This window comes from Heloderma suspectum, chromosome 7, assembly GCF_057233095.1.
Source record: "Heloderma suspectum isolate Gila_16-S chromosome 7, 16-S_ref, whole genome shotgun sequence".
Classification (NCBI taxonomy): Eukaryota; Metazoa; Chordata; class Lepidosauria; order Squamata; family Helodermatidae; genus Heloderma; species Heloderma suspectum.
The window spans coordinates 76,010,584-76,025,935 of record NC_139464.1 but is presented as its reverse complement, the minus strand read 5'-3'; the positions used below and the strand labels follow the sequence as shown (position 1 = coordinate 76,025,935).

The window sequence follows — 15,352 nt, the reverse complement described above, 5'->3', positions numbered from 1 at the left end:
CTATATCAGACTTGCTTCTGAGTAGAGATTCATAGAATCAGGCATATCATATGCATTAATCTCTACAGGAGCACATTCTGAATATTTATTTTATTTATTTGAGGGTTTTATATCTTCAATAAAATTCCCAGGGCATATTACTAAAGCCCAGATATTATTATACAGTGATCTTCTCCTTGTTGGTATTAAGCTCAGACAATCATAGCCATGCTAGACGTGATCAGTTGCTCTCTTCCTTACTGCTGCTCCATAACTGCATTACCTGAAAGATGCTAAAAAGTTACTAAATATGCACCTGTGATGAGGAATTTAACACATCTTCAGGTTCCTACTTAAGTAAGCACACACAAAGTTCTATCCTAGCCAATTCTACCAATTTAGAACCACTAGAAATCTTAAAGGGCAGCTCCTTTAAAAGTCCTGATGCTGTATCTATTGCTTTTCATTCCTGATTGCATCTTGAAGTTCCACTGCCAGTCTAATGAGCTCCGCGCTCTTTAACACTTATATTCACTTTAAAATGAACATCTTAACAATCATGATAACCCTCATGGAATACAATATGTAGTTGTTTAACAGTAGTATCATGAGCAAGCATGTACCCTACTATAATAAAAAGGATAGAGGACAATAAACGTAGCCATGGTCTACAGTAGAAAGAATGAAAAAGTGTTGCTATTACAGTATGATGGCTCAGTTGTCAACCCTATGCTCTTTATGGCTGCAAAACCCATTTGATTCAATGAGTCATGCTACAGGACTTTGAGGTTTGAGTTGTAACTCATATAATTTTGAGGATCATTGCTGACAATTCTTTGCTAGGACCACACGTTGACTGTTTCAGCAGCAGTGGCAGATGTATAAGAATCTTGAGAACACCTCTTTTACCTGTGACAGCAATTGTCTTGTCATATCATGAAGAAATCATTCTGAAATGCCCACAGGTCTTATAGTTTACTATTTAAAACCAAAAGGCATTCTTGCTAAGCGACTGCTGTTTATTATTATAGATAAATTTCCATAATCTTGAGGTATATTCACTGTTGCAAAGTAAGAGACCACATAGTTAGGGAGCACACAGATAAGCCAACAGATGCTATGAAATGGTATAGTTCTATTGGAGTCAATTAAGTTAGGCTGCTTTACACTAGATGAGGATGAGACCCATATGACAGGCAAATGGTGGAATGTCTTGTTATGCCCTTAGCAATGGCACATTTAAATAGTGACAGCTGTGCCGCTTTCTGTTTTAGTTCTGATTTTAGATTGTGTATGTCTCTCTATTTACATTATCCACAGTCACACGCACCATAACAATTTCCAACTGATGTTGTATATGTCATGTCTTAACTAAGGTGCCAATGCTAACTATATTTACTGGGAAATAAATACTAACTGCCTCAACATAGATATGCTTATGCTCAGTTAATCTCAGATTTAAATTAATCTCAGATTTCTCTTTATTATTTATTTTAAATATTTTTCACATTTCTGTATACCAGAAAATAAGAAATCCACACCTACCTGTGATCTAAATGGTGAACAGAAAAAATAACACCTGAATTTAAGTGAGTTTGTTTGAGTGACACCAAAATTGTGAATTCATGTTTATTTCTTAGCTTCTTAAAAAAGAGTTCAGCTTTCTCTGGAGTTGCTTTTACATTTCTTGAAGTACCTAAAATAAAACCAAAAAAATCCTATTTTAGCAAGAGTATTGTATATACCAGTAGTACACTGGGCACAGAGACATATATGTGTTGATTAAGGTTAAAAATAAATGCTCAACTGATAATACAGTACTACAGTGCTCTCAATAATCTTTAAACCCATTACATGCTCTAGTGCATAATCACGAAGTCAAGTATTATACTTAACAATGAAATACTATCCCATATTTTAAAATGTCTAAACCCTTACAGAGAAAAATCTGAGCAAAAATGATACCATTTATGAGAACCAAGCCTTTCTAGAGATTTTAACTAAGGATTAATTTAGTTCAATTTAGAATATTTAAGCATTTCATTTTAAAAATAATATTGCATTAAAACTGATGATTAAAAAACTTTTTATACTTGTAATATCCTTACCGCTTTGGCTCATATGGTTCCCTGTACATACGCATCCTTGCTATTGAATGGAACTATTTAATAAGTTATGAAGCAACTCAAATACAATTACTTCACAATGTTCATTGTTTTAGCCATGTCATACTAACAGAAAGGAGTAATATGTATTTGTATTCTGTAAGATGGTTTAGATATACACTAATGTTTTCTGGCAATATAAACAATTTATTCCCTAAAGGTAGAAAGGCAGAAGGAAAAAAACACACATAGAAAAATGTCTGTCACCTCAAGGCTTTAACTCATTGTAAACTTCTATAAAACACAAAAGCACAGATAATTTACTAAGAATAGACACAATTCTAACCAAAAGCCTTAGATTTTGAAACAACATCTTTTATAATTAGAACTAGGAGCGAGAACTTCTTAAAACTGTGTATGATTTTATGGTTGTAATCTAAGGAACTTGTGGAAAATATTACTTATGCTGAAAACTGTATATACTACCTTAAGCACAGGGGAAAGTCGGGTTAGAAATATTGTACATATATAAATAGGACAGTCAGCACCACTAAGTGAAATAGAAATTCCAGTTGTGGTGGTAAATAATTGTTTCCATCAACCCATGGAATGGGATAATTTCTGTACTCCAGATGCACATCTTGTACAGTAACTCAGAGGCTAGTGGTTCTCTAACTTTGTCTTTTTAAGAGACTGTCACTGGCACCCAGGACTAGCATCAGCACCTAGCATCCTTGAGCAGATAGCTCCCAAGGCCTAGTGTTCTGTCAGGGCCCACTGCTGATGCCTGCCTTGGGGGCCTTTAAGTCTAGCGGCCATTTAAATTTCCCATAATGGCCTTGGCGTAGCTTTGCTCCAGGACAGTGCAAAATTAAAATGGCAGGTAGATCCAACCACCAAGCACTACTCAGAATGCTGATGCTCTCCCTCACCAGATAAAGCCACCAGGGCCCACTGATGGAGAGGGAGGCCCAGCAGAGGGCACTTTGCCCAGGACACCTTCAAACGTAGCCCTGTTGGCACCCTATGACACTGTATCCCACAAATACAGGCGATTACCACAAGGTTTGCTCTCTCTGGAAGAAAAGCTGCACAGAGTAACACGTATCCCACATGTGCATGTATTTTACCCCATTCTTACCCCAAGTCCATTGCTATCCCAAGGCAATTTCTACTTATTTGACATCTGGGTATGTTTGGCCAGCTTCTCATGTTGGAGGTTAAGGGTCAGGGTTCATTCAGAGTTCATTCATACTGGTTCAGGCATCTTTAGTAACAAACTGATGGCCAACTACATGTCCTGGTTTTACCAGATATCTGCAAACAGCCTTTAGATAACCCTTCGTATTGGTATTGAAGTGCACTAATAACTGTTGGGGCACATTACATATTCTGTATGCCACTTTTCTAGCATTATTTTCTTTTTTATTCCATATTATCCAAAAATACTGCATATGTGCTATGAGGTATAAATGAGAAAGAGCAATATAGTGTCACCATGATGGGATCGTATCGATATGACATGAGGTGTAGATCTGGGCCAACCTACCATTGCCTTACCCCTTGCAAAGAAATCTAAGATTTCACATACCTCATCTCTAACCTACCCTTACCTTTTGCAATTAAATGTAGATGTATTTGCCCCCCTTAATGAAAGGCTGTGAAATAGAAAAGGACCAGAAGATTACACTTTGGAGTCTGCTGCAATAGTAAGGGTTTGGTTAACCCATTACCTGCTCCCTATGTCCCTGCATGGCAGTGGAGGCTGGTAGCTCCAATTTCAGTGAGGCTGGGTTTCCATCAGAACCAGTCAGAACTCTAAAGGAGCTATCCAAGGTCCTGAAGCTATTTTAAGGATAGGATTCAGCACACTGGAGAGCTCCTTTAGAGTTCTGGCTGGTTCTGACTGAAACCCAGAGTGGATTCACAGCCCAACTGACTGCAGAGCCACCACCCTCCACAGCTGCATGGGCAGGTTTCAAGCTGAATGGTCTGTTTGTCTTCAGTACCAGATGAAGGAAGTACTGCTTGCTGGCTTTAGTGCCAGCATAGGTAGATGGGTTTTATGTGTCTAGCAGTGGTTTATGTATCTAATGTGATTTATGGATACATAAGGCACTGTTTTGTACCCAGGCCAACACTTATGATTTCAGGGCTTTGGGGGTTAAGCTAAAATGTGAAAGAACACCCTTCACTGGGGCATCTCACTGCTACTGCCCAGGCCCGGTGCAAGGCCTCTCACTGCCTGAGGTGGAAGAGAAGATGTACTGGCACCACCGCATTGCACTGCCACAAGCCCCCCACCCCCTTCCTGCATCCAACACTCCACACCCCATTACTTTTACCTTTGCCACTTCTACCCATGCATCAACTCTGTGGAAAGCCAAGGGGTCAGAAGAAGCAGGTGCAGGGTTTTGGCAAGGCCTTGCAGAGCTCTTGTGGGAGTTTGTGTAGGTCTTGCCAGACTTCGTAGGCTCTCACAAGAGTTTTAGTAATCCCACCCCCCAATGGTGTGTGTGTGTGTGTGTGTGTGTGTGTGTGTGTAATTTGGGGGGAAATGGATGGGATGGGAAAGGTTTAACACTTTTCTCTTGGAGCACCATGGGTCTGATCTGAATCAGGGCCAAACACACTTACATGTGATTAAAGGAAACTATCATGCATAACTGCATGCTACACAATTAATTCAACATGTAGTTTGGCACTAACTAAACCCTGTCTGCTGGTTCAGGTAGGGTGAAATGTTCTAAACAGTTTAATCAAAATTTCTAGGGTTGGGGAATGCTATTTGAGCATGTGTAGGGCTCCCTATGAGCTAAATCCATCATTCTACTGGCTGAGAGAATAGCTATAATTCTGACCATTTCCAAGGTTAAGAATGCTTAAATATTCTGTGGCTTCTGCAGTTTTCATCTAAAGGGTAACAACAACAGGACAGACACTGTGTTGAAATAAGCAAGCCAGTTTAGCTAAGTAAATGTGGCTAAAAAAGGATGTGGTTGCACTCTATAAAAACATCAGAGTGGTTGACATAATGTAAGTTGGGCATTATTTAAATGCCTATGTGTTGGATCTAGACGTAGTCATATTTAGAGCTGATTCATTGAAATCAATATGACTTAAGTTAGTCATGTCTAAGTCTGGATCCACCACAATGGAATCAAAAACTAATGGCCATAAACCACTAATACACTTACAACAATGATTAGCTGGTTTATAACTATTATAGTCTGGATTTCTGGCATAGAAATCCAGAATATAATAGTTATAAACCAACTGATTCTACGCAAGAAAAAAGACCTTGTTGCTTTGAAAACATAATCGTTTACAAAACACAGATATTTTTATTCTGGTACTCCAGTTGGGTTCTATTAGTGACAAGTCTCAGAGTCTAATTAAACACCATAACTCAGGTCAGAAAATAATTTTGCTGTAGTCCAGACTGGGTTTTAATATGTGAGTTGGTGTTGTTAGTTACTTATAGGCTAATGAGAACAGCCTTTGTTTTCAAAAAGATTTTGGAAAGTCTAGTTGTCCCTGCCTCTGCGGTTACAGCATGAGTCAACCCCTTTCATTTTCCCTAAAAGCCCCAATCAAATCAGATGAACACTCCAAGTAATTTATTTTTTTCATTAACAGCGTCAAACAAAATACACTCCATACGTTCAAACTAAGATGTCTACATCATACAATAGAACTCAAATGCAAGTGCCTATCTTAACAGTGCATTCCATGTTTACTCAGAAGTAAATCTTACTGCATTTAATGGGACTTATTCCTCAGTAAACATGCTCCATTACATATCATATCTGCAGTGTAATCCTATGCATGTTTACTTAGTCCTATTGAGTTCAACGAACCTTACTTCAAAGTAAGTGTGTTTAGGACCACATTCTAAGCTGTAATGTTAAACTCATTTACCAAGGAGTAAACCTCATTGACCCCTTCATGGATCACTGCCTTGTTGTGGCGAAGGGGCTTGTATAACTCAGTGAAGCCATAAGCTATGCCGTGCAGGGCCACCCAAGACGGACAGGTCATGGTGGAGAGTTCTGACAAAATGTGGTCCACTAGAGAAGAAAATGGCAACCCACTCCAGTATTCTTGCCAAAAAAAACCCCATGGAACGTATCACAAGGCTAAAAGAGATGACGCCGGAAGATGAGACCCTCAGGTCGGAAGGGATCATATATACTACTGGGGTAGAGCAGAGGGAATTTCCAAGTAGCACCAGAAAGAGTGAAGCGGCTGGGCCAAAGCCGAAAGGACACTCAGCTGTGGATGTGTCTGGTGGTGAAAAGAAAGTCCAATGCTGTAAAGAACAATATTGTTTAGGAACCTGGAATGTCAGATCAATGAATCAAAGTAAGCTGGAGGTGGTCAAACAGGAGATGGCAAGATTGAACATCAACATCTTGGGAATCAGCGAATTAAAATGGACAAGCATGGGCGAATTTAATTCAGGTGACCATTATATCTACTACTGTGGGCAAGAATCCCTTAGAAGAAATGGAGTAGCACTCATACTCAACAAAAGGGTGGGAAAAACAGTATTGGGGTACAACCTCAAAAACGATAGAATGATCTCAGTACGAATCCAAGGCAAACCATTCCACATCACAGTAATTCAAGTCTATGCCCCAACCACTGAGGCCGAAGAAGCTGAGGTTGATCTGTGACTCAGATCTCTGTGACTGAGGCCGAAGAAGCTCAGATCTCTGTGACTGAGGCCGAAGATCTGTGACATCTCTGTGATCATCTGTGACTGAGGCCGAAGAAGCTGAGGAGCTAACTGTGACTCAGATCACGAGCTTCTTATCGCAAAATTTTGGCTTAAATTGAAGAACGTAGGGAAAACCACTAAACCATTCAGGTATGACCTCAATCAAATCCCTTATGAATAGACAGTGGAGGTGACAAATAGATTTAAGGGATTAAACTTCATAGACTGAGTGCCAGAGGAACTATGGACGGAGGTCCGTAACATTGTTCAGGAGGCAGCAACTAAATCCATCCCAAAGAAAAAGAAATGCAAGAAAGCCAAGGGGCTGTCTGATGAGGCTTTACAAGTAGCTGAAGAAAGAAGGGAAGTGAAAAGCAAGGGAGAAAGGGGAAGACATACCCAACAATGCAGAGTTCCAGAGAATAGCAAGGAGAGACAAGAAGGCCTTCTTAAATGAACAATGCAAAGAAATCGAGGAAAACAACAGAATGGGAAAGACTAGAGATCCTTTCAAGAAAACTGGAGATATCAAGGGAACGTTTTGTGCAAAGATGGGCATGATAAAGGACAAAGAAGGCAAGGACCTAACAGAAGCAGATGAGATTAAGAAGAGGTGGAAAGAATACACAGAAGAACTATACAGGAAAGATCTTAATGTCCCTGATAGCCATAATAGTGTGGTCACTGAACTTGAGCCGGACATCCTCGAGAGTGAAGTCAAGTGGGCCTTAGGAAGCATTACTAACAACAAAGCTAGCGGAGATGACAGTATTCCAGCTGAGCTGTTTAAAATCCTAAATGATGATGCTGTTAAAGTGCTACACTCAATATGCCAACAAATTTGGAACACTCAACAGTTGCCACAAGACTGGAAAAGGTCAGTTTACATTCCAGTTCCAAAGAAGGGCAATGCCAAAGAGTGTTCAAACTACCGCACAATTGCACTCATTTCACATGTCAGCAAGGTGATGCTCAAAATCCTACAAGCTAGGCTTCAGCAGCATGTGAACCTAGAACTACCGGAAGTACAAGTGGGGTTTCGAAGAGGCAGGGGAACTAGAGATCAAATCGCCAACATTCGCTGGATCATGGAGAAAGCAAGAGAATTCCAGAAAAGCGTCTATTTCTGCTTTATTGACTATGCTAAAGCCTTTAATTGTGTGGATCACAACAAACTGTGGCAAATTCTGAAAGAGATGTGAGTACCAGACCACCTTACCTGTCTCCTGAGAAACCTGTATGAGGGTCAAGAAGCAACAGTAAGAATTGGACATGGAACAATCGATTGGTTCCAAATTGGGAAAGGAGTACGACAAGGCTGTATATTGTCGCCCTGCTTATTGAATTTATATGCAGAGTACATCATGAGAAATGCCGGGTTGGATGAATCACAGGTCGGAATTAAGATTGCCGGGAGAATTATCAACAACCTCAGATACGCAGACAATACCACCCTAATGGCAGAAAGCGAAGAGGATCTAAAGAGCCTCTTGTTGAGAGTGAAAGTGGAGAGTGCAAAAGCTGGTTTGAAACTCAACATTAAAAAAACTAAGATCATGGCATCTGGCCCCATCACTTCCTAGCGTATAGAAGGGGAAGAAATGGAAGCAGTGACAGATTTTACTTTCTTGGGCTCCAAGATCACTGCAGACGGTGACTGTAGCCATGAAATTAAAAGACGCTTGCTCCTTCAGAGGAAAGCTATGGCACACCTAGACAGCATAGTAAGAAGCAAAGACATCACCTTGCCGACAAAGGTTCATATAATCAAAGCTATGGTTTTCCCAGTAGTAATGTATGGTTGTGAGAGCTGGACTATAAGGAAGGCTGAGCACTGAAGAATTGATGCTTTCGAACTGTGGTGCTGGAGAAGACTCTGATGAGTCCCCTGGACTGCAAGGAAGTCAAATCAGTCCATCCTAAAGGAAATCAACCCTGACTGCTTATTGGAAGGACAGATACTGAAACTGAAGCTCAAATATTTTGGCCACCTAATGCGAAGAGAAAACTCCCTGGAAAAGACCCTGATGATGGGAAAGATTGAAGGCAAAAGGAGAAGGGAATGGCAGAGGACGAGATAGCTAGATAGCATCACCGATGCAATGAATGTGAACTTGAGCACACTCTGGGAGAGACCGGAGGACAGGAAGGTCTGGCGTGCTATGGTCCATGGGGTCACGAAGACTCGGAGACGACTTAACGACTGAACAACAACAACCAACCTAATTGAATTTAGTGGGAGTTGCTTCTGAGTAAACATGCTTAGGATTGCACTGCATGAATAGCAGTATTTTAAACTCCCCAGAGAGAACTTAATCAAAAGATACAAATGCTTTCAGTAGTTCCCTTATAGTTTGGTAGAAATTATCTATCAAATAATGAAGCCTTATATTTCAGGTAAGTCTTGTCCCACTAATCTTTTGGAGTTATTTGAGAGTGCCAAAAACAAGCATATGGATAGGATGACATTGTGTACTTGGACTTTCGAAAAACTTTTGACAGAGTCTCTCACGAAGGGCTCTGAGCAAACTTAGCAGTCATGAGAAGACTGGTCCTCTTATAAATGAGTATCTTGTTAATGAACAGAAAGCAAGTAGAAATACAGTAAATGGGCAGTTCTCACAATGGAGAGATGTAAGAAGTGGGGTCCCCTGGGGATTTGTATAGGGACTGGTGTTTTTTAATCTGTTTATAAATGATATGGAATTAGGGGTGAGCAGTAAGGTAGCCAAGTTTTCAGATCACATCAAATTATTCAAAGAGGTAAAAATAAAAACAAAAACACAAGAACTCCAAAAAGATCTCTCCAAACTGAGGGAATGGGCAATAAAATGGCAATAAAATAAAATAGGTGATAAAATGGTTCAATGTAAGCAAATGTAAAGCAATGCACTTCGGAGACCCCCTCCCCGCTTTATATATATACTGATGGGGTCTAAGCTGGTGATGACTGACTAGGACAGAGATCTTGGGGTCATGGTGGATAGCTCAATGGAAATGTTGAGCATTTCTACACTAGACTAAAATCCTACATTTAAAATGGGGCTTTCTGCTTCTGTTTTAAATACATGATCACAACGAACTCCCTTTACACGTGCTTCCTTCCCCACCCTCTTTCCCCCCTTATCTGAGTTTTCCATACATTTCATTATACAGCCACTAGATGGCACTGTGGTTTAGCTTCTCTTTTGTGAGTTTTCCTCTTGTAAGGGAGGAACTCAAGGGGAACTGAAGCACTGTAATTTGATAGCTCATTATCTCCAATCTTTTAAAAAATGGAATAAAGGTCATTTAGTGTGGGAGATGCCCTGGAGGTTAATGAAGTCATCTAAAGGACCTACAAACTTCCATGTGTAACCAATATCCATAGCAAGATAAAAGCACCATGTGAAGAAGCCCACTGACTCAGTATGCAGCAGCTGTGAAAGCAGTGAATTCCATGTTAGGTATCATTAGGAAAGAGACTGAAAATAAAACTGCCAATATTGCAAAGCCTTTATACAAATCTATGGTACAGACAGCTACACTTGGAATTAAGGCTACAGTTCTGGTCACCACATCCCAAATACAATATTGTAGAGTTGTAAAGGGTGCTGGAAAGGGTAAGAAAAATGAATCAGGGGCTGAATCAACTCTAATATAAGGAAGGGTTGCAACATTTGAGATTTTTTAGTTTAGAAAAAAGGCAATGTAAGTGAGTGCTATGATAGATGTCTATAAAATTATGCATGGTTTGGAGAAAGTGGACAGAGAAAAGTTTTTCTCCCTCTCTCATAATACTAGAACCTGGGTAATCAAATGGAGCTGAATGGTAGAGATTCAGGTCAGATAAAAGGAAGTATTTATTCACCCACTGCATTGTTAAACTATGGAATTTGCTTCCACAATATATGGTGATGGCCGCCAACTTTGAAGGAATTAAAAGGGGATTAGAAAATTCATGGAGGATAAGGTTATTAATGGCTACTAGTCAAGATGGCTATATTTAACCTCCAGGTCCAGAGGCAGCATACCTCTGAATGCCAATTGCTGGGGAACTATTGTCCTCATATCCTGCCTGTGATCTTTCTTTGTGCATCTAGTTGACTTCTGTGAGTATGCTGGACTATATAAGACTTTGGTCTGATCTTATGTTTTTAATTAGTTGGAAGCCTTGCAATTAGCATGCTTCGACAATGTTTAATGCCAAGATTAATTTGTAGAGAGATAGTTATGGTACATGATGGACAAAGTGATGAAGAAAGCAGTTCTCTATGAAGGTAACTCTGCTTTTACTTTATGGATAACCTATCCTCATATGTCCACCACCAGCCAGACCTAAAACATTTTATCAACAATTCTTCAAATGATGATTGATCTGTCTGGGGAACTTTACTGACCTAAACTTGCTGCTAGTTCACCTAGCTGTCATGTGATTTCCCCTCCAGAGCTTCTATATCCTGTTCTAACTATTTGACCCTTCCCTGAGTAATGCTGCAAAACTATCAAAGCAAACTTGAGATGGTTGCCAGTAAAGAAACAGTGGAACAAGAGTTGATAGGAAAGCCTCTGTACTTAAACTGAGATGCATAACTAATTCTTTATTCTGGCTGCCCTTGAACTGTCAATGTAATTTTTCTATCCAGCAAATTGTTAGTGCAAGTCTAATTGTGACACCTTTTTTCTAAAGTAAAATTTCATGAATTAATGAAAATGCTTCCAGTCTTTGTAACTTTCTAGAAATGAGCACTTTTCCCAAATATTTTGAAGACATGCATTCTGGAATACTATTATCCAAATATTTATTAATATGAGATCTGTAATTACATGCAATTCACATAAGCAATTTAAATTATGCAAAGCCTACATTTAATCTTAAATAAGGAAATAGATCTCCAACACATAAGCACCCCCAAGAAGAAGCTGAGCTTATTATCAATTTAGAGCAAAGATAAGCAAGTTCTGAAAGCTAGGAAGCCACATGTACTTGGGACCTGTTTTGTTCAACTTTCAAAGAAGAACCACTGAAGACCCCAGGATCCATAAGAAGTGGCTCCCTAGGTGAAGGGAAGAGATTGTTGCAGGAGCAAACATTGGGTTGGATGGCCCAGGACCTAGTCACATATTCTGAGCCTCTTCAGATGAAGACACTGGTCCCAGTACTCATGGAAAGCTTGTCCCTGGGCTATCCCAAATATCAGTCACTGGAAAACACAGTGCAGCAGATTCCTTCACTGAAGAAGATGAAGAATAATCCAGAGTCTCCACCAGAACCAAACCCTGGGATTGCTTCCCTTCCAGCTGCCTCAGAGAACCAAGGAATACTCTTCAGAACCTAAACAACAAAAGGAGTCTTGAGGCACCTAAAAGACTAACAAGTTTATTATGGCATAACAGCACCCTGCTTTCATGCCACACCACACTCAGAAATGGCAAATGGTATGCCACTTACCAGCACTGCCAGATTGTACAATTCGGGTCAAGAGTGAGACTGCCTTATTTGTGAGAGAATCTTTCCCAAAGATGCCAAGCTGTAACCACATACATCCAGGCAAGGTATACTGCAGGCATATGTCAGCAACACTAAAGCTATTTGCTTGCTGGCAGACCGCCTCTTGTGCTCTATCCATGGTCCTGATATATCAGGCATCAAAGATTTCTGATACAAACCGTTAACTCATTCCTGCCTCTTGCCTGCTGATACTTGAATTCACCTACTTCTGGAACTGAAAGTAGTCTCTGTGGCCATGCCCCATCAGTAGGAAGCAACTCTCTGTAGGACCTCACTTTTAACAGGATGATGGTTTCCAGAAGGTGGTGCTGGGGGATTATTGCTGTGTGCCATGGCAATTGTGCCATGGGGTTCCACAGGGCTCTATTCTATCCCCCATGCTGTTTAACATCTACATGAAACCGCTGGGGGAGGTTATCCGGAGGTGTGGGCTGAGGTGCCATCAATATGCGGATGACACCCAGCTGTACCTCTCTTTCTCATCAAAACCAGGTGAGGCAGTGGCTGTTCTGAACCAGTGCCTGGGCACGGTAATGGACTGGATGAGGGCTAATAAACTGAAACTCAATCCAGACAAGACGGAGGTACTGTTAGTGGGTGGTTCGTCTGCCCGGCTAGGTGATATTCAACCTGTTCTGGAGGGGGTTGCACTCCCCCTAAAGGATCAGGTTCGTAGTTTGGGGGTGCTCTTGGATCCAGAACTGTCACTTGAGGCACAGGTGAACTCAGTGGCAGGGAGCACTTTTTATCAGCTTAGGCTGGTATACCAACTACGCCCTTATCTGGACAGAGATAGCCTAGCTACAGTTATCCATGCTCTGATAACTTCTCGTCTGGATTACTGCAATGCGTTATACGTGGGGCTGCCTTTGAAAACGGTCCGGAAACTTCAGCTGGTCCAAAATAGGGCAGCAAGATTGTTAACAGGGACTGGCCTGCGAGCTCATACTACACCAGTACTTTTCCAGCTGCACTGGCTGCCAGTCCATTTCCGGGCCCGATTCAAAGTGCTGGTGTTAACATTCAAAGCCCTTAACGGCTTGGGGCCAGGTTACCTGAAGGATCGCCTCCTCCCATATGTGCCTGCCCGGACCTTAAGATCATCAGCAGCAGCCCTTCTCCGTGAGCCCCTGCCAAAGGAAGTGAGGCGGGTGGCTACTAGGAGGAGGGCTTTTTCTGTTGTGGCACCCCGGCTCTGGAATGAGCTCCCTAGTGAGGTTCGCCTGGCGCGCCTACATTGTACTCCTTTCGGCGCCAGGTGAAGACCTTTTTATTTTCCCAGGCATTTTAGCTTTCCAAATTTTTATCTTTGCTGTTTTAAATTTGTATTTTAAACTCCTGTACAGCTGCTAGGTTTTATTGTGGTTGTATTGTTATATTGTGGTTTTAATGTTCTATATATTTTAAATTGTTTTATTGTGTGTTGTTTGGTTTTAGTTTTTGTGAACCGCCCAGAGAGCTTCGGCTATTGGGCGGTATAGAAATGAAATAAATAAATAAATAAATAAATAGTGTGTGGCCAAAATAGCTCTGTCCATAACTGTTTCCCTAAACTCTCAAGACTTTCAGGCCCCAGATAAATTCAACTTCAAGGCCTGATATACCCACCAACTGGGCATCAAAAAATGGTAACTGCTATCAGGAACCTTGCTTTAAATATATGTGAACAGAGCTTTAAAACTCAAAAACCAAAGACATGATTAATCTGCTTCTAAATGTTGTTCATGACTTACTATAAGGATGGGCAGTGTTGTAGTGGTAAATGTTGAAGTTCAGCTCATCATAACAGTATGTACAACACAGAGACACCGAGACAGACACACAGCATAATACCCAATATATTAGGATGAGCATGAATACAACCCTATGCATAGTTACTTGGGAGTAAGCCCTATTCAACTCAATGGAGCTTACTTCTGACTGCATCGCTTCTACTTTTAAATCACATTAAGCTTTAACCAAAGATCTTCAGCCAACTGAAATACAACCTTTTGCTTTTAATTAAAATTGCAAGCAATCTTTAAAAGACATGTCACCATTTAAAATGCTGGTATGAAATAGGAACCCCATCAAAGAAAAGGAAAGGAGTATCCAGCTGCTGCTTGATTTCTCTGCCCCCTCATTCCCTGACTCTGTGTTAATCTGTCACAACCAGTAGTGAAACTTGAATGCTGAATTATCATCTCATTCATTTGCCGGAGCAAGGAGAGTACATCAATTACCCTGGCATTCCAGTAGATTATGTCACCACTCCCACTCTGGAAAAAGTTCTGGAGCTATGATCCCATCCACCACATCACTGGGAATAAAAACTGAATCAAGATTTCTGGCTATTTATACCTAGTTCTCACAATTCCCACATTGTCCAGTTAGCAAGATGACATTCAGTTTATAGTATAAATTCCAAATCAACAGGTTATCTCAAAGAACTAGATATGGTTTCCCAAAAGGCAAGAGCTATGTTGTCACTATTCTCATAGTGCCTCTTACAAGGTATTTCATACATATTACATTATAAAAAATAAGCCATGATAAAAGTTATAATGACCATAAATTTATGACTATCATTTGATGCAAAACATCTATGAAAGGTAGTAAGAAAATATTGTAGTGGTCTGATCCTAATCCTCAACAAATATATGAAAACAAATGCCCTTCCTTTCAAAGGAACTTACTTCAATGGAACTAGCCACAGTAAGAATCCCAGCCAATGAACCTTTCAAGGCAGTTTATTGGAAAAATAAATTGGTACTCTTGTCCTAAAATCTAGTATTTTGCTTCGATTTATTTCAGTGGAAATACACATGCTTAGGATCATATTCAGATCAAAAATAGACTCTTTCAGAACACTTCCTCAACCAAATTGAGGTCTATATTCACATAATCACCTTCTAAGTGTTTTGGCTATAAATCAATTCTAAGCGTAGATTTGTTCAACAGTGTGAATTTAATTTCAGCCTCTTGTGAACAGCTGAGGCCTTTAGACATCACAATCTTAGACATTTTTGTAAAGGAAACTTTAATCTCTGCAAGTGCACCAGAAGTGTCAGAATC

General features: G+C 40.4%; 1 protein-coding gene across 1 annotated transcript in view; it reads right to left on the bottom strand.

The window, feature by feature from the left end:
- Positions 1-15,352, bottom strand: part of NELL2 (neural EGFL like 2) — a 197,453-nt gene that overhangs the window by 176,280 nt on the left and 5,821 nt on the right. Inside the window, exon 3 of the mRNA XM_084810665.1 lies at positions 1,525-1,675. Coding sequence (XP_084666791.1) covers positions 1,525-1,675 — 151 coding nt within the window. The remainder of the gene's footprint in view (positions 1-1,524; positions 1,676-15,352) is intronic.